The following is an 18,775-nucleotide window of genomic DNA, read 5'->3' on the forward strand; positions in this document are numbered from 1 at the left end:
AATTTTGAAGTGAAAACTTCTTTAGCGGCGTTGTACACTTTTTTGGAATGGGTAAAAAATATAAAACTCGCGTCACGTGACCTGATCGAAAATTCGTAAGACGGATGGAGAGTAGACAGCTGGCGCGGCGTATTTAATGTGATATAAATTGTCATGTTTCTGTACGATAACGCAATAAATAAATATTGTATTCTAACACATAAATGATAGTACTTTTATACTGATAATAATTAAAGCAATTCCTGCAAAATTATTCTCTAACCATTCCAAAATTTCAAAAATGCACAACGTTAATATTGAAGTTTTCACGTCTGCCGGCACTCCCGGAATGCATGCCGTTTTTTTTACCGGGAATCGATCTCTGTCCTCCATGTCTGTCTTTTTATTCGCTAAAGGCGTTTAACCCTTGATCCAGGTAATCCATTAGGTCATAAAATAAATTTTGTAACTTGCTCACGCATCTGCCTAATAGTAAAATGTAATAGGGTATATAAAAAGATTTATAGTTGATATCATATAAAAAATAAAATGTCAAAGTAGCAACCCTATTCTTATAGCTGTTGCTAATAAAAACCTATTCTTTGACAATAGTGATGAGAAGTAGCCTTACGTTTCAATTAATAATTCATTGTGACTGTTTGGTGTAGCTGTGCTTTAATTAGCATTTCAGAAATGCCTACTTGTAATACCAAAATAGATTAGTAATATGATTAAATACATTTTGATTGAAATGTGTTACCTTGCATGCAGCAAGGCCTTGGAATAACGTACACAATAGTACCCATATATGCTTATATCCCTGACTACATAGCTACATCGATCCTTTAGGTACTGTATCGAAAAATATATATACGATACGAATCGTATACAATTTAACGTAACTATGAAATATGACTTTTATGAAATTCATAATTGTACGAGCATTCGTTAATTTCTCTTAAAATTAGTTGTCAGTTAATTCGGTAATTTAATCAGCACTTCATCACGTCAGTTTCATTACCAAACCGAATAATTAATGTATCTATTTCTTATGGCGTATTCTATATTCTATAGCTTTGTCATAAATAGACGAAATGATAACATTAATCATTTGTATTGCGTGTCAAACGGCTGTTTGCATACAAGTTCTGCAATACTTTTTTATGTGTAGTTCAATCGAACACGATGCTTTTGATTTAGTTTTACTTTTCTAGGTTGTTAATGTAACGCATAGCAAGTTTTATTATAATTCTCTGGCATTAAGTTGAGTTTATGTGCATTAAAAACTATGCCAGGATAAAAAAAATGAATATTTTTCCACGTTAGTAAAATTTAAACGCTGCTTGCTGCTTTAAAATGCACATTCATATTTCTATTTTGGTTTTATTTCGTTTTTTGGAAATTTAGAGTAAAAGGTCAGTTTACTCAATTAAATAAAGTAAATATGTTTTAGCTAGCCCTTACCTTGTTGTCATTAAATTTTCTAGGACGAACACATTGTAAAAAAAATCTCAAGAAAAAGACTCTCATTACTTTGAACTTCTATATTGAGAGCCTTTCCTATATTGAGAGGGCCAGCAAGGACCTCGTCGATAAGAAGCAATCGCTTCCCCGTCAACCTTTGTATGAAAAAACAGGCCATTGGAAAATGCAAGAAGTCCTAAAATATAAAATGTACAAACGACCATGTACAAAATTATGCAAAATATTTAATAAAATTTAATTAAGGCTCTGATTAGTTCAATTGAAATAAATGAAAAAGTATTACGATCAAATGCGTTTATTAATTCTTAGTGTTTTATAATTATTTTTACAATAGTTTTCATAAAATTATGCGTGACATTTACACTATTGTATAAAATTTACACTTTATTATAATAAAATATTTTTTTCTACATTAAACCCGTAAGTACACATTTATATTAGGAAAATCTATTTACATGCCTCGCTCTTTATGTTGGAATATTTATCCCTAACGATTCCTTTTACGAGAGTCTCATTTCAGGAGACAAGTTGTTTTCAGATAGTACAAAGGATATTTAAAACGACATTTATTTTATTAACATATACTTAAATTAATATAATACGTATTTTCAGAAGAGGACAAATATCGCGTTACAATAAAGGAATCCCATTTAACTGACATACACTTCTAAGTAATATTACGAACTATAATTACATATTCATAATTCATCGCGACTCATTAATATGACTAGATTAATACAGTTTTCATTTTGTAACAATACTGCTAATTAATTGTGTATTAATTTACATAACAGTATAGTATTTTTCATTGAACAGATTATATAATATGTTGATATATTCTTCTTTTTAGAGATATTTTTAATCCAGGCAATTTATTTTTAACCCAAAATATCACATTAATAGAACAATTGAACATCTCAACTAAGAATTTAATAATTTCTGTTACCCAACTAAGAAAAATAAATTGCTTTACTGTAGTATGCTAGATATATAAAATAGTATTGCTCTAACTTCCTGCGATAGAATTTTCTTTTGAGTGGCTATTTTATTATATACCTCAAAGCCATTTATAAACGCAGTTAAGTAGCAACAAAGAGATTTTACACTACTGTAAAAAACTATTTTGTGCGTTGATAGGCTAATACATAAAAATAAATTAACACTAAATTGATAGTGATTTAGATTTTCGTGTATTAACATTTTTCATGCGCACTTTTAAATTTTTGTTTTTCACGGATTTAGTATCAGTTTAGTTTATTTTGTGTTTTTTTGTTCCTGTTTAGTTTCTTCTTAATAACTATATGTAATATGTATTTTTGCACTTCTTGCCTACCTTATGTAATTTAATACATAGTTTTTCTTCTCTCACAGTGGTTGCCTGGAAAAGATCGCTCGAAAGCGATAAGGCTGCCCAGTTGCTCTCCTTTTCATTTAACTATGTTTAATTGTTATATTGTAATGTAACGAAGTTTTAATTAAATTAATAAAATAAATAATAAAAATATCTTAACGAGTACGACTAGAAAAAAAATGTTTTTTCCTTAAAACTACGACTAGTTTTACCTAAAAGCGTTTTTACTTAAAGCTCTGTTTACACAAATTGAGATCTTACGTTTCTATTTACTGAGAGCGCTCCAAGGCCTGGATCAGAGGATGGTCGGATACGCTCCCAGGGTGCTGGCTATCTCTTTTTACAATACTGACACAAAAGCACCTTTTTGAAGGCCTGCCTAAACACCTTATTAAAAATTGTATAGAAAATAGGATTCACCATAGATGAGGCATAACCCAACCAAAGTACACAATCGAATACCCATATCGGTATTCTCTTTTCACATTCTGGACATACTGCTGGTACCATATTCAGAATGAAAAATGGCGCCCATAGCACAACAAATGTAAAAAAAACTACCCCAAGAACTTTGGTTGCTTTCTGTTCTAGGCGCAGTATTCTTCCATGTCGAGAGGAATTTCGTGATATGACACTGGAATTTCTAGAATGATGTGTCCTGGGCGTTTGTCTTTGTGGTGTAGACGTTGAGCCTTGAGGGCGACAATTGATTGATCTTTGGTTTCGAATGGTTCTTACTGGCGTGGATAAGGCTGTCCTAGCGCCAAAGCTTGAACCACGTCGAAATCTTCTGGCCTCTTCCCAGGTCACTATAGAAGATGCACCTCTACTTGGGCGTCTAAAAAAGTTTGGAGATTCTTCAGAGTTTTGAGTTCCGTTCCTAGGATAACCGTTACATCCATTGATATCCCCACCAGGAACTATTATGACTTCTGTAGTACGCCGCGGGGGAGTTGAGTCTGACCCAAAATAGGGGCAAGTGCAAGGTGGAGGCAGAAGTAGGCCATCTTCAGAACTTCTTGATTTTGCTGTTAATGTGACTGGAGCTAGAAGACCATCATTGCTTTCATCGTCAGAAGCACTTCTAGCGCGGTGTAGTGGTGTGTTAGGGTCACATGTGGATGACGGTCGTCTTTTGTCCAGTAACATAGATGATGGTGAACTGGATGATACGCTCAACGAGCCTGGTGTAAGCATACCACCCTTATCGGATATATTGGTTCTGTGAAAGATATATAAAAAATATTTTACTTGTCTACGACCAAACTCATACCGGAATACTTCTCTAAACTGACAAACAAACAGAACCGGGTTGCTTAGTAAGGTATTTCTTTAATTCTGCGGTCGTGTATTCGAATCCTGGGTGAGTCCAAGCTGTTTGTTAAAACCTGACCCTACGTTTAAAGCCAAGTTGTAAGTACCATAGACACACCATAACTAATTATTGTATAATGCAGTGAATACTTAAAAACATCGGGTCTGTGTAAATGTGTGTACCATAAAACAAATTTCCTTGTTTTGAATTTGGCTCATGGCGCCTTGCATAAACATATGCAAAGCGCCTTATTTAATGCTTAGTCTTACAATAAGTATTTTCTTCAAGCTTGAATATCAGATACACTTATAAGCCATGTATCTCATTAACCAAGACATACTCAGCATATTAATCTCCATTTCGTTTTTTATTATAATTAAATCCATGAAATTTCTAAACTTTTATATAAGAACAAATTAATCACATTCCTTTGAGCTAAAGGAACTTGACTGAATTAATTGAACAAAACTACTTTCCACGTATTACCCAAGTCTCACATGAATACCATTAAAACTTATTGACTCGCTAAGTATGCCTTAATATGTGAAGCGAACATTTAGTGCTATATACCCTTTGGATGTCTTAGCTGCAGCAGAAGCTTCCAAGCCGCGCGACAGACGCAACATCTCTGCCCCAAAATGATGCAGTGCGCTCATTGCTGACGGAGCAGGCTCACTGTGCAACAAGTATACAACACAACACATTGACAAGTAAAAAGCAACTCAATATTCTGACACTACATGTGACAGAGGATTATGATGTTAGTTGTAGTTTCTGACGTTATATTTGACAGTAACGTCAAGAACTACACCTGTGTGAGTAACGGTAACACAATCAATTTCCCTTATAATTTTTTTTCAACATCATCACAATATCTACTACTACTGAAACTCTTGCACTTTAAAAGCACTGTAAATTTTTGTGAAGATGGTACGGCCAGAAGAAAAAGTTACCAGATTCATGCGAGTTTCTTTCTCAAGCACGAGCATGCTACACTGAACATATATTGTTAATTTGTCTTAATTAAGACAACCTGTCAGTTGTAAATAACTTAGTTTTAAACCGGCTAAAGTATATTTTCTTTAAGCCGTTATGATATAGGAGTAAACTTAACGAACTAAAAGAAGCAAAACATTGAAACAATAATTTAAATCAATATTATATTTATGTAACAATGTTAAAATGCTTTTCAACTATATCTACTCAATATAGTTAAGACACATTTAAACTCCTACAAAAAGAACACTACAAGATTAATTAAGGATTAGCTTTATTACGTTAATCGTAACATGCAACTACTGTAATGAACTTGTAACATTTTATTGCTTAATGAAAAAAGACTTGTTAGAATGTTATATATATATTTTTTAATTTGGTTTCACAATAATCGTCAAGCCGGAATTACATTACGAAATTATTGTGAAATCAGTTTCACGAAATTAGTATCGATATATGCGAAAATAATTTCGTAAAATAACTACTGTCATGAGTTATCGCAGTAACCATGGCTCCATTAGCACCAAAGTTTTATTGTTCTACATTCAATGCATCTAAAGAAAAATTTCTCTATAAACTTAAATGCTAACGTTGTTGTAAACTTAAATGCTAATGTTGGTGGATTCAAGGTTATAATGATAACCATTATCAAGAAAGCTTTTGGGTGCAATGTAGTCAGTCTCTGAATTAGCAGATGCAGATCCTAATATATATCAAAACTATTTTCGGACGAGTGAAGATAATATATTTCTTTTGCTGAGATTCTTCTCGCTGTTTAATAGAATATATGAAGAAGATAGATATGGCGAGAAGCGTTACAAATAGTTTTAAGTCTTTATCACACGAATTCGTCGAAATACAAACGACCACACAGCACAGGCACTCTCCTTCATGAAACTTATTGCATAAAACTAATTTCACCAAAAAATCGCGCGGGGCACGACCTCCGGCTTAATAAACTCATTTGCAAAAAAAACGGATGACTAAAGAAACTCACGTTCTAAGCTCGATTTCAGTTATTTAAATGACATTTTACTGTCTGTCGTTGTCTGTATACTTAAACACGTATAGATAATTCTAGATATTTTTAAATTAATTCTTTAATACCAATGTACACTATACAATAAAATAAATGTAAATATAGACAGCTAGTTTCTACTTAAAAAAAAATAAGATACAAATGCAAAAGCCTAATAAGGGTAACCTCCTTTATTAAGTCTTTTATACAAGATAATAAATACCACAATTTAATTTACGCATATTAATTTACTCGATAAAATATATGTGAGTATACAGACTACGTCAGGCAATTAAATTTTATTTAATTAACTGTAAACAAGCTAAGAACGTTAATTTGCTTAGGCATTATTATAATTAGTGGAACTCATAAACATATTCTACGCGTGTATTCATTTAAATTATTCTTCTCAGTCGCTGAATACGATTACTGAAAAGGACTCAAAAAGAGTTATGTAAGTAATGTAATATAATTTTTACATTGCGTTTTTAAAATATATTAAGGACTAAATCTTTGCTAAATTAATATTGTAAAATTTAAATAACCGTTACACACACAAGTGACACGTGTATATATTTATGTCGTTTTAGACAATTCTCCTATCGTTTTCGCTTTTTCAAAAATACGTTATACGTTTATTTATTTATTTATTTTGGAACATAGGATCATTATGGTATCACTTATTCCACGTCATTAAATTCGCGCATAAAAAGCGGAATCCTTGAATAGAAAAGCAAAAACTCTTATATATCTATCATCCAACTTAACTGGTGTTAATGTATGTTGGTAGTAGATAATAATGTTCTAAATATATAGTTCTTTTGCAATTACTAAATCGTTATTCTAATATAATTAGTTATCAAACGAAATTTGAAACATGCATTTACAGCTGTAAATCATCTTAAATCAATCAATTAATGCAAAAATATATTTGGTAGTATTATGTATTTGATGCGTTCATACAGAAGACAGACGCAGCTGGGATTTTTTGTAGGTACATATAACAGTGTATACTTACAATAATTTGCATTGGTGTACGCTAATACACATAAAAGGAACCTGGCTATGATTGTTTGAATAAAATAACTTAGGTAAGGCTACGAGCAAAATTATTATTTATTGATTCGATGAGGGCTGTCGTTACAAATATCTTTTATATTATTAAAACAAATACTTCTATGAGTTTTTGTAATGGTAAAAATGAAATGATAAAGTGTCTCTTTCTTAAAAACCAAAAACACTAGAGGCTAAATCTCTTTTCCCTATTTACTCTACCAGTAATTTTTTTTGCGTAATTGACATTATATTTTTCCTCCATCCAGGGGATGTAGGTCGGGGGAGGGGGGGTAGACTTCAACTGGGACTGGGACTCCTCAATTAATTTCCTGCCATTACTTATGTAAGATCTTATAGGTACACGCCAGGGAATATCCAGCAACGGAAAGTTGAGTCCCTGGGCCATGTGTATTACAACTATTAACGATTTCAAATAATTGCGATGGGCAAAATCCTAGAATAACAGCGGGAGGGAAAAATTATGGAGGGGGATGCACTCATCAAAAAGGGAGTAAACACCGAGTTCTACATCTGGCACCGGAGGAAACCACGGCACCAAAAGTAGAAAAACAAAGGAATAAATTCTACTTAGAGAAATTATATAATTCATATGTTTCATTACTGATATTTTAGTTTCAGGCAGTTTTTAAACACACCAATTAAAATTGCTTTACTCAACTCAAGTACTGAGTAATAAACGTAACAGGAATACGGTTACAAAAAGCTTTAATTTATTTCTCTTTGTGAGTATATTTCTTCTATTTAATATACCTTTGGTAACGGTGCATATTTTATTAGTAAATTAAATTTGTATTTATGTCATACATATGTATACAAAAATTTTCGCAAATTTTCATATCGTGGATTGTTTTAAGAAAATGTTCAATGTTGTGACTTCCTCACTTAGCTTGAAGGCTCCGAAATATTCTTTAGGGAAATTAATGTTCAAAAGTGTTTCCTTTACGATACAGTTTCATTTGTTTTAATGTTTATTTATTATCCCCATAGCAATAATTGCGAATTACGAAAATGATTTCGGAAGACAAATTAATCACGGTTGACTTCCATCAATAATAAATGAAACTCACCGACAAATAATATAAAGAATTAGTTTATAAAGAAGGTTGATACCGGGGATGTTTTCGCCACAAAACAAACGCATTAACTATACTGTATTGTTATTAGATTACATAAGATTCTCATTTCAAAAACTTTTCTTTGATGGATATTTAGAAGCTATCGCTGACGCGTTTTGTATCTCATCGAGTTCAAAATTAAAAGCTATGTAAACAATATAATAACTTTGCGTTAATTCTTTGAATCTTATAAAAGTTTTCTTATAATGTACTAATATCACTATTACGCCTTTAGGTGCAAACTGGGTGCTGGCAAGTACTCTGAATATTGTATTACAGTCCTGATTCAGGGTTATTCAGAGTATACCGTATAACGAAGAAGATTTAAAACGAAGTACTCAGAATTATAAGTCTTTTAATATTTTATCGCATTAAAAGGTTAAAACTGACACACAAAAGCTGAACTGTAAATTAAAGCCTTCTGACGGTGTTAAAATATCTTGTTTGTGGTTGTCAAAGACATAATCCATTTAAATTCAAAAAGGTGCGAGTTTTTTTTAATTACTAGACAGCCTTAACTTATTCATTACTTACTTACTTTTATATGAATATTGCTGTAGTATAAAATAATTAAATAAGCTTATTTATAATTGTAATACGTTAAACCTAAGGAAAATTTTAGTATAATATAGTTTCATCATATAAATAAATATACTAACATAAGTAAAATGAAAGTATTTTTATATATAAGATTCAATAAAAATACTTTATTGATGCGTATATTTTAAATAATGACACGTAGGAATGAGGTCGAAGGATGTAGGTACTCTAATTACATAGCAACGCAAGTGCGTAAAAAGACATGCATTCTACAGGATAAGCGGTAACTGACATGCATATATCCTGAGAAAGGCGTACCTCGAGTCCTGAAGCCACAGATCTCTAGTGTCAATCGGTGGTAATTCAGTTTCAGTTGAAGCAGCTGAATGTTGTGGGGTACCGCTTCTAGGACTGAGAAACCTCTTCCAAGTACATCGGCGTTCTATGTAAACAAAGGAAGTTATACCACATTAGTAAAGTTGAAGAGTTTTTGTCTATCGTCGAAGTATCTAGAAGCAAATAATTTTATGTGTACGCAATGCCCGTATAATCGTGTAAAAGGTTATGAAATGCTTACATAGAAGGGTCACCAAATGTTTTTTTAAACAAGATTACACTTTTAGCTTAGCTGTTAGGTTGGGATTTTCATACGCATAAGTATAACTCAAACCCTCTTAAGACGAAAGAAATCTTCAAACGTTTTGATCAAGTATATAATGAATCTGGCGATTCATCAAAGCTGGCTATAACAGTAATTATATATAAAGTAACGTGTATTTCTTATACTAATATTAAATGAAATAAATAATTTGCTCAGTAGTATTTAATTACATTAGATAATAGTTTTTAATCATAAATCTCCGCGTACTTTGTATTTTTTGTTGTAATATTTTTCCTTAATAAAAACAAGTTTTAATGACATACAATATAAATACTTGAAACGTAATTATAAGCTCTGTGATTGTAGTAAAATACGGGAAGTACTTATGCTCATTTAATTTCAATATTGGTGTAAATATTTTAAAAGTCAACCACATTAAAAAACAAACAATATACTACTCCAATATAGCGATGGAATTGAGAAATGTGTTTTGTATTGAAATTCAACAATAATGTACGGACAATAGTGTACCTATACAAAACGTTTGATCTAAATTCGTAACGAATAGGAATATCTCTAATGATAAGAATTTCATATTTTGTCCTGTCCAGGAAAATCATAGGATTTTTTCCAGAAGGCAAAGGAATAGAGGTATGTGTATATTCAATAGATTTTTATATACATATATGTAAATAAAATATATTGTCTAGTTATTAGAAAAATTATATTAAACAATTAATTATTGCAAATGAATTTACTTCTGTCAACAAAATCGTATTTATCGTCGTTATATCAGAATGTACCTGACTAAGCACGACTTGCGGAAATGTTTTTAAAACTGTGACGTCATCCATTTCGTTGGCAGTTGCCAATTAATATTAATTTCTCAGTTTACTTTTAAGGCTTCTATAATAATTATTATTACTTCTACCCGTTACATTCCTAGCATATTTTATGCAAGAAAACTGAAAGTACAATGTATAAAAAAAATAAAAAAAGAATTGGACTTACAATTAAATTAAACTAATATTATCGTTAAATAATGGTTAAAAGTTTCTAAAAGCATATTGTGACTCAAAAAGCAAAAAGTTTTTTTGTATAAAACTAATACCGATAGGAACCCCACCAAGCCAGCCTGCTGCCCATCCTTGCCCGAGGCCTTTCCTTTGCCTTGCAAGAAGCTGTACAGTCAGGGCATACGTAAGCAGCATCACACCCAGAGGAATATAAAAGGATATAACGGATCCAATCGCTTTGTATAGGGGATCCGGAATTTGACAAGAACCCCCTATTAGTACTGATTCTTCATTCTGAAACAAGTAAAACATTTTTTTTATAATAATACTGCAATGCTGACAATGTAATATAAATGAAAAAGTCTGCATCGGTGGATTCGAAAGATTGGTGATAACCACCAGGCACTGTCGCGGGAGATCTGAAGAGGTCTTGAAATTTTAGCTCAAAGAACGAAGCCCAACTAACAGATCGATACATATAACCTGTATGAGTTTTTTTTAAATTTATTTATGAGCCGGATACAAAGTTCACTGACACAACAGTAAGGTGTCTGTGCCCGGTGTTGCTATTGTTATAAAATTAAAGACTTCATGTTCCTTCGTTAAAATTAAAATTACTAATAGAATTTCTATATAATGTTGGCTTATTTATATATTTATATAAATATTCTACTAATTTAGAATATATTATTTCATTTGGTTATAATCAAACAGTTTGTTTTATAAATCCTTTTTATAATTGAATTTTTAGTTTGATTCATATACGATTATCGGTACTTTAAACCTATGCCAAAGTTTTGGTCGTAGACGAGATTCCTAAGATAAGCGTTATTAAATAAATTCCCTACATGATATAACGAATGGAGTTAACTAATTACGTCATCAATAAATTATATTATTCCATCAAAATCTGTATTAACGTAGAGTGATTTAAAATCGAACTCCTAATAATCTAGTAGTTACAATTATAAAGTCTATTATATATTATAACTATCTGAAACGCTAATCAACCAACCCAAACTGGAATTTGAATTAACAATAGAGTTATGTGCATCAAATACAAAACGACAATGTCGCAATTTAGTCTGTGTAGGTGTTCCTAGGGACACTTTCTTTGCCTAATTCGATTTAGAATGTACCTTAAATACATCACAACACAATCATAGTAAAAAGAACAAAACTTTGCCCATAAGCACTAAAGGTAAAAAAGTGCCTGCGTACAAAGTACACATGTCAGAAGTGAAACTTCTTTGTAAACGAATAACTACCAATCATGTATTAGTATATCACTTAATGTATTTGTATATCTATATTAACACTGTATACGTGCTAAAGATAATATAAATAAATAAATAATGTGCGTTTACTGCACCAGACGCGACAGAATTGCCATTTAATGTTCTAATATGTAACTACAAACGTAATATTTAAATACATCAACCAATGGCGTGTATTTTTTCTCGAACTCCCTTTCTCACTCACTCTCTCTCTTAAACGGTCTTAACCGATCTTATTGACAGTTGATTTCAATGTCTTATCTGTCGCCGAGCCTTGACGTATAAATATGATATGTATACGTTTGTCTTAATTAGGATACAATGCAATATATTATTTAAATGTTTTCCATTTTTAAACCCTTAAATATTTAAGTTTTATGTAATTGCACTTCCTTTACTTCTTTTTGAACATACCTTAGAATACATCAAACTGAGAGGGAGACTCATGGCGGTAGATAAAATCCAAACGAACATAATCTTGATTGTCACTCTCTTCCTCGTCTTGTTTCGACCGAATCTCATCGGATACCTCAAAGAAAGATATCTGTAAACAAAAATAATTTTAGTTTCTAATATAAAATACAAATTCAAGTAAGTGACCAATTTTTTAAACCTAAATCTACATATTTTTATATATTTTCTAGCTACTACGTTGTCGTTGAAGATATGAAGGACCTTAAGTATATTTATACAACTTAAGGAAATGGTATTGGTAACCCAGATTATTATGTACTACCTATTATCTATTTCTTTAAACAGTTTTTTGTATAACTAATTCCAGAAAGATGCCTCTTAACCTAGTTGAACCTTATTTCTTGTAACTTTGTTTCAGTTACTTTTATTCTCATAGCTTGTTCAGTCGTATCCATACATAGGACAGTCGGTCAGGACATGTAACACAGTCTCTTCTCTATTTCTACAAGAACATATTATTTGTATAACCCTGAATCTGTAGAGATACGACAAGAATCCACCGTGACATATCATCTGGTTAATCAATCCCGTTGGTTCTATTTGTTTAATTATTATTTTAATTAGGCCGTAACAATCATTGGAAGGAATAACCTAAAACCTACATATAACAACTGAATTGTTCTGAAATAGTTTTTTCATTAAGCTTGTTTAACGTGCGTAGTCTGACGACCGTAGATAACAAATCCGGGAAATGACTGATAGAAAAAATAACTCCACCGCATCAAAATGTCTTAGTCATTTTCCTGTATTCAAAACCAGATGTATTTAGTTAATTTGTATTTAGTAATTTTTTACAATAGTAAACGTGTCTTAACTTATAGTTAAGACACGTTTACTATTGTAAAAAAATTTTATTTTCAAAGGTTTAGAGAAATCAAGTATGCTTGACACTTAAATTAATTGTATAGAAAACTAGCATATGAGGCCTAGAAAGCAAAATATCAGCTAACCAGAATGTATGTAATAATATAAATATGGGAATATACTAATAAATTCTGTCAATGTTAAGTAATAGATGTCCATTGTCAATAAAAACAATACGTTTGATGTGAATTGTCATAGGCGTCGTAGGGATAAATTACTAAATAAGATTGTCATATAAAAAAATATTGTCTAACAACTTTTCACATCACAGTCTTTCATTTTATCCCCACACAAGTAAAAGGTTTATATTTATTACGATTTTACGCTCATATCTACTTAATAATTTCTATCAAAAATTATCTTTTACGAAGATGTTCCACTTATAGTTTCAATAGTGGTTTAAAAAGAGTAAAAATTGCTGCACTGATTACATCATTAAGTTCCGGAAAGTAAGGAGATTTCTCGCGAGATTACTTTACTCCAGTTTCGTATTTTACCAAATCCATTTTTATGAGTTTAAAAATTAATTTTATGACTTTATAAATGCATTTGTTAGAATACGAATATTTCGAACTAATGTATATGTTAATGATGACTTTCCTAATTCTCCTTAAAATATATGTATCAAGAGAGACAGTATTATTGATAGCGACGAAAAGTAATTAATAGATATGCGACATTCAAGCCCAAGATGGTGCGTTCACCTCCAATTGTGTTAAATGAGATTTTTCAACGCATTACGTACGAACGGAGAAAAAAGGAAGAAAATAATGACTTTGATCAAAAAAATCGACACAATCAGACTTGTATAAAAATTAATTATTGAACAGATACAAAAAACCGATGCTCAGGTCTGTAACAGTTTGAAGCTCCCGGCAAAAATAATTAATATATACAAATAAAGCCAACACAAGAAAATGTTTTCCCATTATACCGAACATAGTCAATAAATTTGGATTAAGCAAAAATACTCTACTTTTTATTGATGACATTTTAATTGCCTATTTCGTTTTGAATATATCAGGTCATTTATATTAAGGGCACCTGGGAAACTATTTCTATCTAATTATATTCTGTGACACCCACCTGTCGACGCTTATGGTGCACAAATGCATGATGGAGGCTGTACACAACAACACGTCGAGGCACACCCATACCAGGCAGTACACCGCTGGCAACGGAAAGTAGCCTGTAAGGAACTCTTCATTAATCTGCATGAAAGAGGTATTTGTATTTTTGAAATTATTAAAACTCTTATCCCGTAGTAATACGCTATATTTATTTCCACACTTACTTAAAAAAAATACGTAGTAAATACTTTAAAATTAATTAAATTTATATAAGAAAACAGTCTAATTACACAGAAAATTAAATTGTTACATAGAAACTGAAATATTAACCGCTTCTTCGTAATAACACTTGTTATCTCTCAAAAGAAAGCTTACATTTAGTTTCAGAGCGCTATGTGATGAAATGTTAGACGACTACTTGATGAACTTCAAAACTTTCCTGGCTGTAACTAAAGAACATGGTTCTAGCAGGACGGAACAACGTCACACCTGTCCAATACGTCTCTGCCACGAGTTTGTGAAATTTTCTCAGGCACATTGATCTCCAGGAGAGGTAACTTAAATTGGCCTCTGCACATTCCTGATTTAACCCCTATGGATTTTTGTTGTGGGGTTATATTAAATCTAAAGTCTACGCTAATAAGCTCTCTGGAGCAAATGAAAGAAATTATCCATCACGAAATGGCAGCCATCAGTACTGAGTCCACCTGCCGAGCTGTCATAAGTAATTTTATTGTTCAACTAATTGAGTGCGCGAACGCGAGGGTCATTTGGATGGTATTATTTTTAAGACATAAAATCCCAAAATGTGTAATTTAATAATTTAAAATAGTTAGTCTAATAATACGTTCGTATTCTTTAAGTTAAAAGATAGTGCTACGGATTTTCTCGCGTATGAGATGCGTGCCCCAACATTTAATAAAATAAAATGACATAGCACGATGACAAATTGTGACAAATTCAAAATATAACTATTTTTAATCGAATGCAATTAACGTAATGACATTTTATATCTAAACTAGCATTAATAAAATATTACACGTAACTTTGGCACATTATAAACGACATTGTTCAGGGTAACAAACTTGTTCGTCTAACCGCCACGGCTAAATACGGACATTTATAAATTGCCATCATTTTGTTACTAGACATTCAGCTATTTCCATGTAAGCCCCGTATATTACCAAAGGGAATTAACTTAAATAAAATATTATTCTCTTACATACAATAATTCTTTATTATAAAAGTAATATATGTTTTTTTTGCGGTAATTTGCAATCAGCCCTAAGGCTATGAGCGAATTTATTTATAATAATGAATATATATATTATATATAAATAATTTTTGTGGTGCTGTCAAGTTCGGAATAAGATACTTGGCATTTCATGACGAATAGCGCTATCAGTCGTGAACGAAAAATACTGTTTATCCTACTAATAAGTAATAAATAGCTTATTTGGATCCGGACATTGTGAAACAGACCCTTATTGTTATAAACACAATAAAACTTCCGATTTTCACGATTCCATTAAGCTCGAACAATTCATTGATCCATAAAACATATAACATAGAGATTGTCTGTTTCTAAGTTCCTATTTCTATATAAAAATTATTAGAATTGTTTTAAATGACTTGGCACTGGAATGACAACATTTAAAATTATTGTATTAGAGTAAATACAAATTAGATATTGTTTTCTTACAAAACAGGTAATTTAAATTAGAAACAGAATTTGTGCGTAAGCCTTTGGTTCTAATTGTTAAGTGAAATACCTTGCACAGGCCTAATAGAAGGTTATTAATTTAAAGGAACGCTCGGTTTGAAACTGACAACAGTGGCTTCTAAGGGTGGTTTCAATGACGTCAGCATTCGAGGACAAAGCCCATCATTATAATTATATTAAGGTGTGAGATGTGCCTTTATCATTTTGGCTTGAAATAAATCTATGTTTCAGCAGTAATGTGCTTTGTTATGTTTTTACTTAGCGCGCTTTATATATCTTGTCAATATCAAAATACCACTGAAGTATTTCCGAACCAATTCGACTTAGGTCCTTATAGAAATTCTGAGCGGCCAAACAGTTACTTGTGAGCCCTCTGGTAGTGAGTATAGGCGGCAGTATCACTTTATATGAGAGCAGTGTTGGCCTAGTGGCTTCAGCGTGCGAATCTCATACCTGAGGTTGTAGGTTCGATCCTCGGCTGTGCACCAATGGACTTTCTTTCTATGTGCGCATTTAACATTTGCTCGAACGGTGAAGGAAACATCGTGAGGAAACCCGCTTGCCTTAGACCCAAAAAGTCGACGACGTGTGTCAGGCACAGGACGCTGATCACCTACTTGCCTATTAGATTTAAAATTGATCATGAAACAGATTCAGAAATCTGAGGCCAAAACCTAAAGAGGTTGTAGTGCCACTGATTTATTTTTTATCACTTTATATGAGGTGACTCTCCTGCCCGTTTGTTATAATAAAAAAAGAACAGTAAAAACAGGTTCTAATTGCGCTTTAGCTTAAACAAAAAAAAACACAAAGATCCGATATATATTTTTTATCATGCCTTCTCAGCCTTCCCGCCGACGATAGTTCATTCGTTGAGGAATTAATAAGGTCATCTTAACCATCGATTTCAGTCACCTTTAGAATCGCGTAATTAAAAGGGAGAAGCCTGTCAGTAGGGGCAACTTAAATTACTGGTACAGGCTCAAAAATCTTATCTATTTAGCATATGGCAACTGTTATTGTTGTTATCTGGAGTAACAATGTAACACATAATTTTTACAAATTTACAGATAAAGCGAATGCTTGTCAGCACTGCGCACTTAAATAAAAACTTTTTCTAGTCAAACAAACTTTAAGAGAAAGCTCGGCTTTGATGTGACCGTCTCTGAATAAAATGGTTACATAAATGAACTAATTAAAAGTTAATTAGAAGAATTCTGTTTAGCTGGCTAATTAACTAATTAAACTTCAGGAAATGAATAAAATAAGTATATAAAGGGAAAAACACAAAACCACTTTGTTTTTAGAAATCTTTCTTATATTAAAGTGGTCTTCCTGTACATATAGTTATAACTCTAATTAATTTGAGAAAGCTATAACTACGTACTACGCAGTATTTAATTTTTGTTTGTGTTCAATTAACAATTGTGCTACCTTTTTGAGCCTTAGATATACCTGTTTCGTTTCATCGATGGTTTTTAAGCAAATTGCCTTCTATGCCTAATACATGCCTTCTATTTGGGCTAATGACATTCCCGTGTCTTCAACATATTTCCCTTCACCGTGCGAGCCACTCGCTTGTTAAATATGGACATGGATCATATATATGCATAGTCCATTGGTGAAGAGCCGAGGTTCGACACAACGACCCTCAGGAATGAGAGTCGAACGCTGTTGCCTAGGCAACCATTACTGTTGTATTAGCTTCTGCTAGAGTCTAATTTAGTTTATTTAAATTAGCTTTCTTGTTTATAGAAAGTTAATAGAAAAGCGGCATGAAGAATTTATTCATATATTATCCCATATTATTCATTTATATTCATTTATATTCATTTAACTTATTTTCGTCAATTAATTGCTAACTAAAAAATAAAAATAAATTATGAAACCTGCAATTCGTGGATATGTCATTTTAACACAAGCACATTTGATTGTGTGATATCTGTAGACAAGAGAAATTAAGGCACTTGCTCTTGAATAAATCCCAAGCAATCACGTACCTCTCACAAGCGTCAAAATCCCAACCGGCATAACTAACACTGCGACAAGGAGATCTGTGATCGCCAAAGACATCAGGAAATAGTTCGTCACATTCTGTAGCCGCCTCTCCAAGTATATTGCTAAGCATACCAAAACATTGCCCGCAGCTGTACACACAACTAGTACTAATGCTATAAGGGCCCACCAATTATTCGCATCGGCCTCACTGATCGTTCCATTCCCAAAACTATAGTTACTTAATATCCAAGTTACATCATCGGCGGAAATATCGTACGTCTCGTTCATTGTGTGAAACTCGTTTTCAATTTCATTTTGGGGAAGTGATTCATCTTATTTCGTAAATGTGGTATATTGTGTTCGGCGGGTCCATTTCGATGTTCATACTCGCATCTTCGATTCATTTATCATCTGAAAGAAAATTGATAATATTTACTTTGTGTAAGTCTGAATTTAGGTCGGGTCGCTGGTGATTTCACACCAGGATCGTGTTATCGGTTTTCTGCTTTGCGCCGGAACACAATTGACAATTCATTTTGAGTATTTTTGTTGGTATCGTAAATTAATTTAACACGACCATGCTATAAATAATAAAGTTATTATAAATGTAGTAATTTAACCGGTACTGAGTTTATTGAGTTTTTATATTGTTATGTAAAATCAGCAGCAGTGTTGGCCTAGTGGCTTCAGCGTGTGACTCTCATACCTGTCGTAGGTTCGATACCCGGCTGTGCACCAATGGGGACTTTCTTTCTATGTGCGCATTTAACATTTGTTCGAACGGTGAAGGAAACATCGTGCGGAAACCGACATGTCTTAGACCCAAAAAGTCGACAATGTGTGTCAGGCACTGGAGGCTGATCACCTACTTGCCTA

At 32.3% G+C, this 18,775-nt stretch overlaps 1 protein-coding gene across 1 annotated transcript; it reads right to left on the bottom strand.

The window, feature by feature from the left end:
• Positions 1 to 2,977: 2,977 nt before the first annotated feature.
• On the bottom strand, positions 2,978 to 18,298 carry LOC110991300 (5-hydroxytryptamine receptor 2A). The gene is made up of 7 exons (XM_022256618.2): positions 17,902 to 18,298; positions 14,195 to 14,297; positions 12,185 to 12,314; positions 10,589 to 10,787; positions 9,195 to 9,318; positions 4,701 to 4,805; positions 2,978 to 4,037 (listed from the first exon to the last, which is right to left on the bottom strand). The coding sequence occupies exons 1-7, from the start codon at positions 18,185 to 18,187 to the stop codon at positions 3,146 to 3,148; spliced, it is 1,839 nt and encodes a 612-aa protein (XP_022112310.2). The 5' UTR covers positions 18,188 to 18,298; the 3' UTR covers positions 2,978 to 3,145.
• Between the last annotated feature and the right edge of the window lie 477 nt (positions 18,299 to 18,775).

Source organism: Pieris rapae, chromosome 10 (genome assembly GCF_905147795.1).
Source record: "Pieris rapae chromosome 10, ilPieRapa1.1, whole genome shotgun sequence".
In the NCBI taxonomy this organism is placed as follows: Eukaryota; Metazoa; Arthropoda; class Insecta; order Lepidoptera; family Pieridae; genus Pieris; species Pieris rapae.